At 41.8% G+C, this 15,568-nt stretch overlaps 1 protein-coding gene across 1 annotated transcript; it reads left to right on the forward strand.

Annotated features, from left to right (window-relative positions):
- Positions 1-8,552: 8,552 nt before the first annotated feature.
- Positions 8,553-13,736, forward strand: TCHH (trichohyalin). Its single transcript, XM_037060342.1, has 3 exons — positions 8,553-8,690; positions 9,442-10,421; positions 10,509-13,736. Exons 1-3 carry the CDS (start codon positions 8,553-8,555, stop codon positions 12,757-12,759), a joined length of 3,369 nt encoding a protein of 1,122 aa, XP_036916237.1. The 3' UTR covers positions 12,760-13,736.
- Positions 13,737-15,568: the final 1,832 nt, after the last annotated feature.

Here is a 15,568-nt window from a genome sequence, read left to right on the forward strand (position 1 = left end):
TCATCAATCTGTAAAGTGCTTTGGAATTACAATCAGTCTTCACAATTATATCATACTCTCTGAATTCCTGAAGTGGTGTCTTTCCTTCCCAATGCTCTAGTCCCTTTTACCTAGTGCAGTACCTTCCATTTAACAGGTTTTTAGTGAAAGGTTTTGATTAGCTGAGTAGCAAAGCACTCTGGGTATTCCAAGGACATGCAAGGGTATGTAAATCACTATTCTAAGGCTCATATTCAGAGACTTTCAAAGAGTTTTGCACTCTGAACAGTGTAAAAAGGGACCCCCAAAATCTGATCTTGAAATACAAGGTGGGGCAAAAGTACCTTATTACGCTATGTATAATGTGCACCTTTTGCCCAAATTTTTGAGGGAAAAATAAGGATATGCATTATACATGAGTATCACTAATTCCATATCTGCATAAATATTTTTAATTCTTTTATTTATGCTTGTGTATTAAAAATGTAACTCTGAAAAGCAATAACAATATCCATAGGCAGAATAATACCCTGGAATGTGATAACTGGTTTTGTTTCTAAATATAAATAAATAAAATTTTAATTAAAACAAAAGATTTTTTTCCTGGAAAGTTGTGTGAAAAAACATGGGTTCACATTATACATGAAAAAATATGTGGATTTACAGATGTATGTGAAACACAGAGTTTATTCTTATATTATTATTTACTAATTATTATCTCGTTTTACATAGGAACAACTGTAAATCTACTTTTGCTTCACCCTGTACATTGTCACTGAATGAAGGGATTACATTAATATCAGAAAAACTGACTTTTTGCCCTATAAGGATTTGTAGTAATTCTCCATCTGTAACACCTGTGGAAGATGTGGTTCACATCAAAGTCCCAATTTGTGCTGCTGAAAGCACTTGTTCATGTAATTTGGGAAATGCTTTCAAATGATGTGGTTCTAGATGAGCCTTGAATGGTGCACTTTCTGCCCACATCTGACAGCAAGCCAGATGAGAGCCCAGAGCTAAGTCAGCCACCCAGAGAAGCTGAGTTCACAGCACTCTTCATCCACAGATAAGGAAAAGCCTCAAGATTTTATATATACATATATATATTTCTAATTTGACATTTAACAGAATAGCAAAAAGGCTAAAGCAAGTGTTTATTGTGCAACCTCTTTAGTGAGTTTTAAAGCTTAGAAGTTTTAAGGGCTATTTAATTTCATCACACTTAAAAAGTACCCTGTCAGGTGCAACATAGAGTAAAATGCATTCTTGTCTTCTAGGAGCATTGACCCCTAGAAATTCCCCCTTTTCTGCTTTTTTACATCTTAGAATAAAAATTTTAATTCCTGATGATACTCTGATATTTATCTTCTTTTTATTTCACCTTATTTCTCTAAGAATTAAATTTTTATTTTTAGAATTTAATGTATTTTTGAATAGTTAACACATTCACATGGTTCAAATACCAAAAAGTATAAAAAGTATATGGTAAAAAGGCACTTCCCCACCCCTCTCCCTAATGGTAACCACTGTTAGGCTTTTTGTGTGTGCATTATTAGAAAAATATCTTAGCACGGCCTTATTTTTTAAATTAAATCTTTCTTATCATAATATCTTCCCCTGCAAATCACCAGGGGGGTAGGGTTGGAGTGTCTTCAGGTAAGAAGTCCCATGCTCTGAACCATGCCTGGTGTAGAACACCAGTCTCAGTAAATGCTTGTGAACCAAAAGAGACTACTGTGGGAAGAATGGAGAAATGCACAGCCTGTCTTGGGCTTCTCCACTGTTACTAAGAACTTGGTCAGATCCTCCTTGAGGCAAAGGGATAAAGATTTTGACTGACCCTCCAAAGTCCCTTCAATCCCTATCCTATTTCAAGGGGTTTTGAGGATGGGGTGAGAAAGGAGAATTTTCTTAAGTATAAGAGAAGAAATGAAGACAGGAAGGCAACTGAAAGAAAGATGCTGTGTAGAAGGGCAGGGGAGCAGACTCCAGAGAAGCATGTGGTTGTCTCAAAGGGAAGGGTCAGGGTGAAAGCCACGGAAAATTCTGACTTCCTTCCAGCACAGAGTGAAATTCAGGGTGCTGAAACACTCAAGATTAGGACTCAGAAACTGTTCCATAACACAGGAGATTATTAAACATGTGGGCCTGATAAGAACATCTGAGCCAAGCCAGACTGACACATGCCTGCTTGTGTTGAAAGTGCTCTTTCCACGTTTGGGAGGCCATGCCTTCATGCACACAACCTAAAGCATCTGTTGAGTGTGAAGCCTTAGCTTCCAACCTCCTTTAGGTTATGCCTTATCGTCAGAAGCAAAACTTCTCTCAAAAATAGTTTTTGGTTCTTTAGATGCAAATCCTCAAATCTCATCCCAAAGAGTGACTTAACCATTCAACCAGAAACAGATCTAAATCCAAAAAGAACAGAAAATATCACACAACACCTCTACCTTTCAGGAGCTATAGCCCTTCTCCCATATGGCTACTGTGAACATTTTTATCAGGGATACCACAAAATCTCCACAGCCCAATCAAAAATGCCTGCCTCCTTCATTTGGAGTCTTCACCAAAATCCAAAAATTAAATCCATTTTTCCCATTCAGTGTGTCTTCTGAAAAATCCAAAAGCTCTGTGAAATTGAGGAGCTATTGGTTAGGATAAAGATACAGTTACAGAACAGAAAAAATAAATCGCTTGAAAGCTATGACCGCTTTAAGGGCCAGGAGTAAGCCAGGAGCTCTCTGCTGTTCTGAGTGATGGCAGGAGTGGGCAGAAGGTGGAAGTGCTCTGCTGTGCTCACCTGTGCCCAGTCATTCCGTATGACATGATGTGAGATGAAAAAGCATCTGCTGACTCTCAGAGGTATAATTACCACCAGGGTGGGGTATAATTAAAGTGAGGATAATTTACCTTGAAGAAGATAAAAATTAAGAATTATTAATGATCATAGTAATTAGCCCTTTTCTATCTAAGAGTCACAAAATGCTTTACAAGCTATAATTATCACAGCTCCCCTCTGAGGAAGGGATTCATATCTTACAGCTCCTCACTTAGCAGAGGGGTGAAGTGATGGGCATGGGGAGACGAGAGGGGTGGAGTAATGCTTCTTCTGTCATCTGTCCTTCAAGTAGCGAAACTAGAAAGAGGACCCAGAAGAGCTGACTCCCTTGATGGTACGTGCGCTCATCCCCGGGCCATCACCCAAAAACCACAGAACTCCATCCCAGATCAGACAACTCATCTCATTCACACTTGGCCATTTAAACTGCTGCAGTGCATGCAATAAAATTACATCATATCAGCGAGGATTTTACTAAACACCTGGTAGAAATAAAAGATATACCACAGCTTCCAAGGTACTTAAAACCTAATCAAGAAGACAAAACAAGCACCTATTAAATTAGAGGAAAACATGGAAATTACACCTTAACTAGTGCTAGATTTTATGATACTGACTATGCATGCTGTGGAAAGAAATTTTTTAATTGTCATTTGTTATATGTAAAGGTCAAGGAAGGTTTTGGAGAGCAGATGGAATTTGTGCGGGGCCTCAGAGAAAATATATTGGGTTTTGGACTTGCAGAGGTGGTGTCCTGGGCATGGGTCAACAGATATGAAGAAACAATAGAATAACCTGAAAGGTTTAACATATAATTTTGAAGAAAAGATCTTCATTGGAGAGGTGTTTAGAGAGATTACCAAAGAATCTTACTTTTTAAAAAGCCATCTTAAAGCATCCTACTTGGACATTTTCCCAAAGTTACATATCATGGTTCATAGTGGGTTCTGGAGAAGCCCATTAGGCTAAGAACTACACTAGTACCTTCTCTGCTTTATCTAAAATTTCACAACCAGGCCATGACAGAGCTTAGTCCTGGTTAAATATCACAGAATACCAAATTTATTATCACTTTGTCTGGATTCTGACAGAAAATGGGGAAAGAACCTTTGAATGAGATAAAGACCAGGAAAACTAGTATTTTGTTAGTTCTCTGTTTTTAACCTAGCAGAGCTCCACTCCCAAAGATTTCAGCACAGATTGACATAATATTAGAGCTTATTAATAATATAAGTTTTATTTTCTTGTTTTAATTCTTTTGTGATAAAAAGCTCACTTCTCAAAGCCAAGCAACAGTACGATACTGCAGCTGTATTCTGAACCCATTAGCATTAATCCTTGACAAAGAAGGATATTCTTACAGAATGGTTCATTATTCTTGAGCCAGTCAGGAACATTCTCTGACCTTGTCTCAGTCTCTGGTCATATAAAAGAAAGATAATGAGACTTTTTGTCTATAAAGAAGATAGATACTCAGCTTGTAAAAACAACTATTCTTTTCTGATGAAACACAATGAGTGGACACTGCTACATTCCACAGATTTTCAGTGGGCCTTACAAAGAAATAGACTGAACCAACGCGACAGTACTTGATTTTTTATATTCTATGGCATTTACCAACCTTTTAAGGAACTAAAAAGCAATGAAAATTATTTCCATGTCCAAACATGTGTCAGGAGCTCCTTTTAACGATATATTTAAATAACGATACTGTTAAATAAAAGAACTTATATAGAAATGAGAGCCTCTTCATTTCAGAATATCAAACATGATTTTAGAATTTAGCATTTGAATCTACTTACAATCTTTCTAATAATGGACAAAGAGAAGCTAATTCTTCTAGGTTTGTTCAGGTTTTTAAATATTTTTCCTGGCCCTGGCTGGTGTAGCTCAGTGGATTGAGCGCGGGCCTGCGAACCAGACGATCGCGGTTCGATTCCCAGTCAGGGCACATGCTTGGGTTGCAGGCCAGTTTCCGGCAGGGGCCAGTTCCCTGCAGGGGATGCACCAGAAGCAACCATACATTGATGTTTCCCTCCTCTCTCCTTCCCTTCCCCTCTAAAGATAAATAAATAAAATATTTTTTAAAAAAATAAAAATAAATAAATATTTTTCCTTATGGTATACTGACTTTCACCAAGAGTGAGTAAGACAGCCATCACTAGATTTAAAATCTAATTTTATTCAGACTGAGAAAGAAGTTTTTCTGTTACAATGAATGCAGTTTCAGCCATTTTCCCAAGGCTATTTAGAAGCATTTTCCTTTTTGGGCTTGCCTCTATATTTGTTTTGCTTGATCAAACATAATTTTTAAATGATTAATATTTTTTCTTTATTCTCAAAGAAGCTAATAAATATGTAGTCTCCCTTTGAGTGCACTGACTATAGAAAGGTGATGGAATTACACAAATGCACCCTACCACCTGGGCTGAGGCTCCCCACAGACCACACACTGGTGAGTAAAACCTAAGTCAGACATAAGGGAGGGTTTGTCCCAAGAATTCCTTGAAGAACACTCATTAAAAAGGCTAGTATTTCCTGTGAGAGACAGAGGTTCCATGAAGATTTGTGGTTATAGTGCTCATGATGGTTTTATCTTAAAATTCAAAGATTAAAATAATTGTACAAAACCTTTAATAGAAGGGGGGGAAAGGAGAAATCTTCACTCTTTACTAAGAAGCTGCTACATCAAGTTTGCTAACTGATCCCAAGAATCAGTGACAGTTGTAGGAGAAACCCCAGATCCAGAAGTGAACCAGGCTTACAGTCACCTTCCCATTACCTATCACTTCCACTTTCTTCTCATCCCACCTCTAGGATGACAGCAAATGAGGAGTCAAATAGAATTCAACTTCACTGTCATTTAGACCTGCATATAAAGGAATGAATAGCCATCAAGATTTAGGTTCCAAATTATATTCCATTGAAGGACCCTATAGAATCTCCTCAAAATTCAGAAAATCAATACTTGCCTCTATGGGACAAAGAAGGAGACCAAAATGCCAAAGCCACTGAATCATTTAGTAGTCTCCATAAAACTTCTGTGAGCCAAAGTTCATCTAGTCTGAGATGTAAGGGTGGGAATCACTGTCAATCAAGGATAAAATCCAGTTCCTCACAATAAAACATCACAGAGATTTGCAAACTATTGCCAGGTTTGAGAGTCGCTGACAAGCAGGTATGAAATTCAGTTTTTTACAATACAACAGCACAGAGATTTGCAAATGATCACCAGGGTCGAGAAAGCCCTGATAGGCATAATGGCCTAGAATGACCAATTACCTAAATGTACTTCCAGGAGAAGCAGAGTCAAGTGTTTCAGTGTCATGATCATTAGTGACTTGGGCTCAGCAGGATGATTATATCTACGAAAACAGATTACACCAGCTCTTTTTCTCCAGGGGCATCAATATGTTAATGAGAAAAGAAAGAGCAAACTTCATTTAGATGTAACACCCCTAAAAATAATATTTGAAAGATTTCAAGTTCTCTTATAAACAATTTAATGAAATGTATTTTAAAGTACCACCCAAAATTGTTTACTAAGGAGGCAATCCCCTATCTATAGTAAAATCGTCATAAGACCCAAAAATACAAATGCAATTATTTTCCCTACCTGCATTTTTAGAGAAGAAACTGAAAGCAATTCCTTATACCCTCATCGTCTTAAAATTGCTTCAAGCAGGGCTATTAAGCAACTCCCTATGGATTGTCACATCCCAGGGAAAAAATTAATTAGTTCTCATTAGTTTATGTCAAAGTTTCTGTTTGACCCCAACCTAGAAGTTACCTTTTTTATAAAGTAAATGGCTCAGAGTAATAAAACCATAATTAATTAAGTTTGTAATAAACCCATAATTAATTAAGATTCTGAACATTAAATTCTTTGTTTTATTTAATTTTAACAATTAAAAATTAGAGACTCTGCCAAATATTCTACCCTTTCATGTTCGGTGGGGCCAGTACCCTGTCAGTAGGCAAGGTCTGTGAACCTCATGCCAAATAGTTACGTGCGCAAACAGAGAGATAACCATTTGTGGAGACAGAGGTGGAGCTGGGCTTGGTTAGGAATGAATCAGACCATCTCACAGAGTGGGTGTCTCCTCCCCAAGTAGGTCTTCAGGGCACAATTAAAACCACTATAAAAGGCCCAGCTACCAACTGCCCAGTACAGTTGCCAGTGGTGTCAGCGAGCACTTGACTTCTCCCTCTGGTGAAGTGGGTAAGTTCCATCCAGTGGGATCATATGCTTCTGTATGAGTCTCCATTTTCTAGTTGTTGTAGATGTTGGTGAGAGGTGGGATCGGGGTCCTACTGTGCCAGAAGACATCAGTATCTTACAGGAATGTCTAACTCCATGTCATCTTATTATTGGAGCTATTACTCAGAGACATGGTCCTCCTCCCAGGGCTCTGAACTCTATAAATATGTTCACCTGTCAGGGGTTGGAAGTTGGTTATGTGTGACTCTGATGGGGTTCATCTTTCTAAAAACTGTTATCTCAAAAATGTTCCAACACTTGGTTCTCTCTCTTTCTTTAATCCTTACCTAAAGGTATGTTTATTGATTTGAGAGAGAAAGAAAGGTTGAGAAAGAGAGAGAAACATTGATTGGTCGCCTCCGGTACGTGCCCCAATCAGGGACTGAACTGGAAACCTGTTAGTGTCTGGAATGATGCTCCAACCAACTGAGCAACCTGACCAGGGCCCCTCAGTTATCTTTTTATATTGGTTTTACCCAATATGGGCCATCTTCATGTAGTTATGGCATCTGTGGTGTTGGAGTTGAAAAGTAATTAACGAAGCCCAGTCAGTGAAACTTTTCATGTATTCTTTTAATATTGATCTTCTTTTGGCTAAGTCCCCCCCACACACTTTTTTTAAATAATGCCAGGATTCAAATGGTTTGTTTGACTTTAACAAAAGTGAACCATAAGACTAATATTATTCAGAATCGTCCAGGTTCAGTTTGACCCATTGGCTCTGGAAGTATCTCTCAGAAGCTTTCAATAATTGAGTATCTGTAACATATCTTAGTTAAGGCAAATAGCATGCACTCTCTGTTTTCTTCATTGGTATATCTGAATATTATTGTACAATGCCACCTTTGACTATGAAGAAGCAATGCTTAATCTGAGAATAGGTAAACTATGAATTAGGTTCTTAGATCTCCTATGGGCTATAATGTTGGGAAATAATCCACACTCCCTACTTAATGTTCTAGTTACCACCAAATATTTTGCTGCCACAATTATGTGTCCATGGTTTCTATCCACTTTAAGATACTTTCAGATCTTCCCTCACCTTTTTGGCTTTCACCTATCCTCTGTTCAATTGTAGAGGAAGATGCAATGAGAAGCAACATATCAAATTTAAATTTCTTTATTATTCTCTACGCTGTCTGATCTGAAATGTGTTAGGGAGCAGGGAGAGAGAGAAGGAAATGAGATGGATAATCTAGATTGGGTAAACAATCTAAAAGCTACCGACAGGATAGTCTAAAGATAGCTCCCTGGCTCTAAGTTTCTAAAGATCTCTCTTCCATTTCCTAAGTACAATATTCAAAGATAAAATGCTTTGAAAGCCTGCGTTAAAAATAACTACTGCTGTTAAGTCAAATTATTTAGGCATCTGTCCAAAACAGTATGGCTAAAACCTCCCCAAGATCAGAAACACAGTTTTGATTCTTTATCCTATTTTATTGTTTTAGGTTTACTTGAACTTAAGGGGAAAAAATGTCTCCACTTCTGAGAAGCATCTTTGATATCACTGAAGTTTTCAATCAATATGCCTCACATGATTGTGACGGGGCAGCACTATGCAAGAAAGACCTGAAGAATCTCCTTGAAAGGGAATTTGGAGCTGTCCTTCAGGTAAGAAATAAGAAGAAAAGGAAATTTCTCTATTGATTTGAGGCTATGAAATTTCTTCTCAGGAGTGACCAGAGTGAGGAATGGTGACTTTATATTCATTTTACCCCATAACAGCTCTATACTATATCCCTCATTCATTCCTGAGCTGGAAGGTACTTAACTGTCATTGTAGTCTGGGTTCTAAAAAAGTTACTAATAATTATTTCTGTACTTGATGGCAATGTCAATGTGAATGAAGTGGTTGTCATGGGAAGTTATCAGAAAAGATGTAAGATCAAACTAGACTTGGAAGGAACTTAAAATTATTTCCAAATTTCAGTAATCAAAATCATACTGTTCACTAGTAAAATAGTGTTAGCATGAATGTTTTGTTCTGTTGCAAACATGGAATAAAAATCACATCAGAAGAACTAGCCATTTCAAACAGAAATGGCTGCTACAAATCTTCATAAATTTCAATTGTAGTTTTCTGTTGAGGATGAATTTATTATTCACCCAGCTGAAGAGAACTTGTGATCTTCTAATCAGCATTAAATTACAAGATGCAAAATTTTCCAACAAGTGTATGTTATATAATGAGGTATTCACATTTTACATGGGGACAACAAAACTCTACCATACACACTGGGACTTTTCTAATTGCTCTTAATGTCTTTTGAAGTGTCAGCATATCATAAATATACATTGTGCGTGAAAGTTTACTACTAGTAAATGGTATATCATAAAAATTTTTGTTTTCATCTTTTTTCAGAGACCACATGATCCTGAAACAGTAGACCTGCTCCTAGAACTTCTGGATCGCGACTGTAACGGGCTTATAGATTTCAATGAGTTCCTCCTGTTCATTTTCAAGGTGGCTCAAGCTTGTTATTACACCCTCGCAGAGGCCTCGGGGCTAGAGGAGAAGGGAGCCAAGTGTGAGGAAAAAGGGAACCCATTACAAGATCGCAGGCAAGAAGACCAAAGGAGATTTGAGCTCCGGGAGGGACAGTTCGAAGAAGAACGCAGGGAGAAGAGGCAGCAACAAGAGAGGGAGTTCACCGAGGAAGCAGAGCAGAGGGAGAAGGAAGAGAGACGCGCCCAAGAGCTGCAACGGCAAGAATGGGAAGCGCGCCTTGAGGAAGAGCAGCTGCATAGGTGCCAGAGAGTGGTGCCTGAGGAGTTTCCTGTCCAAGAGAGGAGGCAAGAAAGGCAGGAGCAGCGAGAGCGCCAGGAAGAGGAGCAGCTACCCCGGCGGAAAGGGCAGGAGCTCAGGAGGGAGCGCCTGGAGGAAGAAGAGCCGCTACAAAGCCAGAGGTGCGAGCGCCGGGAGCAGGAGAGGCGCCAGGAGCAGCTCAGGCCCGAGCAAGAGCTCAGGCGAGAGCAGGAACCACGCTTGGAACAGAAGCTGAGGCGCCAACAGGAGCTGAGGAGGGAGCAGGAAGAAAGGCGTGAGCAAGAGCCGGTCTTGGAGCAGCTGAAGCGCGAGCAGGAGAGGCGCCAGCAGGAACTGAGGCACAAGCAAGAGCTGATGCGCGAGCAGGAGCCGCTCTTGGAGCAGATGAGGCATGAGCAGCTGCTGGCTGAGGAAGAGGTACAGCAGGAAGAGGCCAGTGAGCAGGGCGAGGGCCGCACCTTGAGGTGGCAGCGGCAGCTGGAAAGCGAGGCCAGCGCCCGTCAGAGCAAAGTCTACTCCAGGCCCCGTAGGCAAGAGCTGCAGAGGCGCCACCAGGAGCAGGAGGAAGAGGAGAGGCGGCTCCAGGAGCGCGAGCAGAGACTGCGAGGGCGGGAAGAGGACTCCCAGTGGCCAAGCCATACCCTCCGAGAGGAGCGCAAGAGGCAGCTGCGCCAGGAGGAAGAAGAGCAACTCCGGAACCTCAACTGGCAGGGGCAGGCTGAGCAAGAGAGTGAGAGGCGTCGCCAGAGGCTATCGACCAGGCCCCTATTGCAGGAGCAGGAGCAGCGGGACCCGAAGCTGAGGGGGGAGCAGCGCCGGGAGGCTGAACAACTGCTCCAAGAGGAGGAGCTGAGAAGACAACGACTGGGAAGGGGGCGGGAGCTGCAGTTCCGCGATGAGCAGCTCCAGGAGGAGTACCTCCAAGAGGATCAGGAGAGGGAGCAGCGCCAGCAGCTGCGCCAGGACCAAAAATCGAGGTGGCAAATAGAGGAGGAAAGCCAGAGACGCCGCCACACTCAATACACCAAGCCAGCTCAGCGCGAACAGCTGCAGGGGGGGGAAGAGCAGCAGCAACTGGAGAAGAGGCTTCAGGAACGGGAGAGACAGTATCGGGAAGAAGAGCAGCTGCAGAGGGAAAAGAGGCGCCAGGAGCGGGAAAGACAGTATGTGGTGGAGGAGGAGGAGCTGCAGCAGGAGGAAAAGCAGCTGGAGAGAGAACGGAGGCGCCAGCAGCGTGATAGGCAGTATCCGGAGGAGGAGGAGCGGCAGCACCAGGACCAGATGCACCAATTCCGGGATGATAATCAGCGCTGTGATCTGAAATGTCAGTGGCAACCAGAAAAAGAAAATGAAGTTGGCAGGGTTTACTCCAAACGCAGAGAGAATGAAGAAAAGATCCGGCAATTGGAAGATCCCCAGGTGCGGGAGAAACAACTCCAGCAGGATCGGTGGGCACTGCAGGATGAACAGGAAGAGCAGCAGTTCGACAGGCAGTTCACAACCAAAGAACTGCTGGAGCGAGACGAGCAAAGGGGAGCAAAAAGGCGAGGTAGGAAGCTCCAAGAGGAAGAGCAGCTGCTAAAGGAGGAAAGAGAGGGGAAACACCTTCAGGAAGAAGACAGAAGGTTCCGTGAGGAGGAACAGCTCCTGCAGGAACGGGAAGAACGGCAGCTGCATCGCCAAGAGAGCGACAGAAAGCTCCGAGAGGAGGAACAGCAACTCCGCCGCCAGGAACGCGAGCAACAGCTTCGACAGCAGCGTGACAGAAAATACCGCGAGGAGGAGCAGCTCCTTCAGGAAAGGGGAGAACAGCTACGTCGCCAGGAACGCGAGCGACAGGTTATCCAGGAACGAGAACAGCAGCTGCGTCGCCAAGAGAGCGACAGAAAGCTCCGCGAGGAGGAACAGCAACTCCGCCGCCAGGAACGCGAGCAACAGCGTCGCCAGGAGCAAGACAGAGAATCCCGTGAGGAGGAACAGCTTCTCCAAAAAAGGGGAGAACAACTGCGCCGCCAGGAACGTGACAGAAAATTCCGTGAAGAAGAACAGCTCCTCCAGGAACGAGAACAGCCCCTGCGTCTCCAAGAACGCACCAGAAAATTCCCTGAGGAGGAACAGCTTCTCCGGGAACGAGAAGACCAGCAGCTGCGTCGCCAAGAGAGTGACAGAAAGCTCCGAGAGGATGAACAACAGCTGCGCCGCCAGGAACGCGAGCGACAGCTTATCCAGGAACGAGAACAGCAGCTGCGTCGCCAAGAGAACGACAGAAAGCTCCGCGAGGAGGAACAACAACTGCGTCGCCAGGGACGAGAGCAACGGCTTCGCCAAGAGCGCGAAAGAGAATTTCGGGAGGAGGAACAGTTTCTCCGGGAAAGAGAAGAACAGTCGCGCCGCCAGGAACGCGACAGGAAATTTCTTGAGGAGGATCAGCTCCTCCAGGAAAGGGAAGAACAGCAGCTGCATCGCCGAGAGCGAGACAGATATCTACGCGAGGAGGAACCACAGCTCCACCTCCAGGAACGCGAGGAGCAACTTATCCGGGAACGAAAAGAACAGCAGCTGCGTCGCCGAGAAGAGCAGCAGCAGCGGGAGGAACAAGAAATGAAGCGCCGGCAGGAGCTAAACCGAGAAGAGAAGCCATTTGCCCGCGGAGAGAAGAGGCGCCTTCAGGAACAGGAACTGCGGCAAGAAGAACCGAGACGCCGCCAAGAGCCGGAAAGGAAACTCCGGGAAGAAGAGCAGCACCGCAGCCTGCAGGAGGGGCTGCAGAGGCGTGGCCAAGTCCGGGAGGAAAAAGAAAAGGGCCGTCAGCAGTTTCTGGAATCTGGCAAGGGTCAGTTTGCCAGTGCCCCGGTGCGCTCCAGCCCTCTCTATGAGTACATCCAAGAGCAGAGATCCCAATACCGCCGTTAAGAAATGCAAAATTCCAACACTTGCCAAAGCTTCAGCAAAGGGAAATGGGAAGCACTGGGTATCGAATGACTCAAATGATTTTGGTTGTGGGAAAACTCTCTTATGTTAGAACATATCTTTATCCAAACTACATCCATTCCATGTACTTTGTACCTCTCTACCTTTTATTCTCCCTCAAGTAGTTCTTTACTGCAGGATGTCTTTGGTGCAGATGTGGTGACCATTTTTTAAAACAAATCATTTAATTTGTTTAAGGAGTTTTGTTTGGAGACATGTTAATTTTTTGCTTTCAAAAGTAACAAGAATAATGTGATAATGTGACATTCAAAAGAATTAGTACTTTTTTTTTAGTGGTTGATATATCTTGTAGAGAATTTAGATAATTTTAGTGTTCAAGTTGACATCTTCTTGGGCCTAGATTACATTAATATTTATCTCCAAATAGCCTCTCATCTTTTGTGGCTTAATTAGCACAGATTCTGCAAGAGGACTGAATATTTACAACCTTTGAATAGTGCAGGGAAACTGACTTATACAGAAAAACTTTCTGTGAAATCAGCCTATAACTGGAAGGAATATCTGTTAAGAATAAGGTTTAGCTTTAAGATTTAGAATTTGAATTGGAATTTTTTACACTCAACTCCATAAACATTTAAAATCTCATAGAGCAAAAGTAAGGTGTTTCTCAAACAACTTCAGAGCTCAAATTTAAAACTCTGTCTGCCATAGTCTATAGTGCTCAGTTCTCTTCCTCCAGGCTTTGGTGAATTTCAGAATGTTGCTGCCTTAGTTAATTTTAGCTCAGAGGGAACCTGTTTAGGATTCTGTAAACCTCTATCTTGCTCTAGGACCAATAAGAGATCACAGAGAACATTTTCAGGGAGGGAAAGGGAAAAAATGCAAACAGAGAAGACCCATCAGCCTATAATCCTCTGAAGTCTATTGATACTACATTGGAGACATTCTTCTTGAAATAATTGGACTGTATAAAAAATTAATAATAAATGTTTGGCAAGCAATTATTTTTGTCTGTTTTAATTATGCATCAAATCATAATTCAGTATCTACTGCTCTAGGAACTGGAAAAAAGTTCTCATTGCTTAAGGGTATTTGGTTACAATTATCCATGTTCTAAATATGAAAAAGAAAAGAAACCACACACTTTGGTTTTCACTCAACCATTTTTCCCTGTTAGGGTGAATTCTAAATTATTTTTATTTCCATCCCCAAGCTAGAATTCTCTACCCATGTTTATATTCTTGACTTCACAGCTTTCTGTGTCCTTTTTAGCTATGACTCACAGGTCATGACAAATAGTGGTGCTCCCAGTGTCTTCTAATATTTTCTCCCAAGAATATAGCAGCTTCTTTGTCTCTGATATCTGGTGAACCGATAGTAGAAAATAGCCTGGAAGTTCAGCTCAGCATTATAGAAATTATAGATGAATTGTCGGTTTAAGCAACACAGTCCATTAGGTGACCCAGTCAGAGGGAGTTTAATAGTAATGCCAAAAATAGCGTGTTATTATCTAATGATCCAAACACCCTGTGCCACCTGCTGGAGTCTATATTTGGTATTCACACCTTGGTACTAGAAATAAGTCCAAGAAGGCCCTGATACAGAATAGTATCATTTCTAAATTGTGAGCATCATGGATGAGAAGACATCCTAAGTTATAGACACCAACATTTTGGTGACTTGTGGAGGCAGGAAAACTAAACTCCTGAGTATCATTCTGATAGAGTAATACAGCATTTTTCTGCAAGGATCACCAGTCTCTCCCTTGCTTTAACATAAATAACATACCCACAAAAGACAAAACCTGGGAATCCCCTGACACACTACCATGGAACATCACCTCTTTAAAATAATTTCTAACTACAAAACTATTTTTTCTCTTAACATAAGTGTATGCTTTTCCTTACTTAAGGATTTTCACAGAAACCATGGAAGAGCCACAGTGACTTTCCCCAGGATCCTCTCAACAGGAACTCATTTCAGAAAATGTCAGCCCCGGGATACTCCTGAAATACATACTCATCATCTAAGTTACAGTTCAACAATAAAAAGTATGCTAAAAACAATCAAAGCCCTCAGACTTACAGCACTTTACAAGATAAAGAAGGAGCCATTTCCAAAGAAGAAAGTATTGTTTCATCACAGTTACAATATGTTGTTAAATAAAAGTGTGCCAGCCAGCCCATGCCTTATGGGTCCTCTTTTAGCATGCTGACAGGAGAACATACTGGCAGACTAACCGTAGTGTTCCACCTAGACAGTGTACGTTCATGTGCAGAAGCTTGAGGCCATTGTGCAACTGACTGCTTAAGTCTAAACTGAGAGGGAGCTCTATTAACATTACCTTAGTTGCTGCTGAAGAATGAGGTTGAGGATTTAAAATGCTCTGTGATGGTAAACCTGTTATCCATGTATTACAGGCTGGATTATATCCTCCCTAAAAGTTCATGTGTTGAAGTTTTAACTCCCAGCACCTTAGAATATAGGAGATATTGTGTTTAATTAAGTAATTGTACTTAAGTGAGATCGTTAGGTGGGCACTAATTCAAAATGAATGGTGTCCTTATAAGAAGAGAAAGTTCGGACACACATGATGGAGGGAAGATGATATGAAGACACGGGAAGAAAATGGCCATCTACAAGCAAAGACAAAGGTCTGGAACAGATCCTGCCCTCATAACCTTCAGGAAAAAAACCAACCCTACCAATACCTTGATCTTGGACTTCTGGCCTCCACAATTCTGAGAAAATAAATTTCTATTGGTTAAGCCACTCAGTCTGGGGCTATTAT

The sequence above is a fragment of the Sturnira hondurensis genome, unplaced genomic scaffold (assembly GCF_014824575.4).
Source record: "Sturnira hondurensis isolate 20B ecotype Veracruz unplaced genomic scaffold, ASM1482457v3 Scaffold0011744, whole genome shotgun sequence".
Lineage (NCBI taxonomy): Eukaryota > Metazoa > Chordata > Mammalia > Chiroptera > Phyllostomidae > Sturnira > Sturnira hondurensis.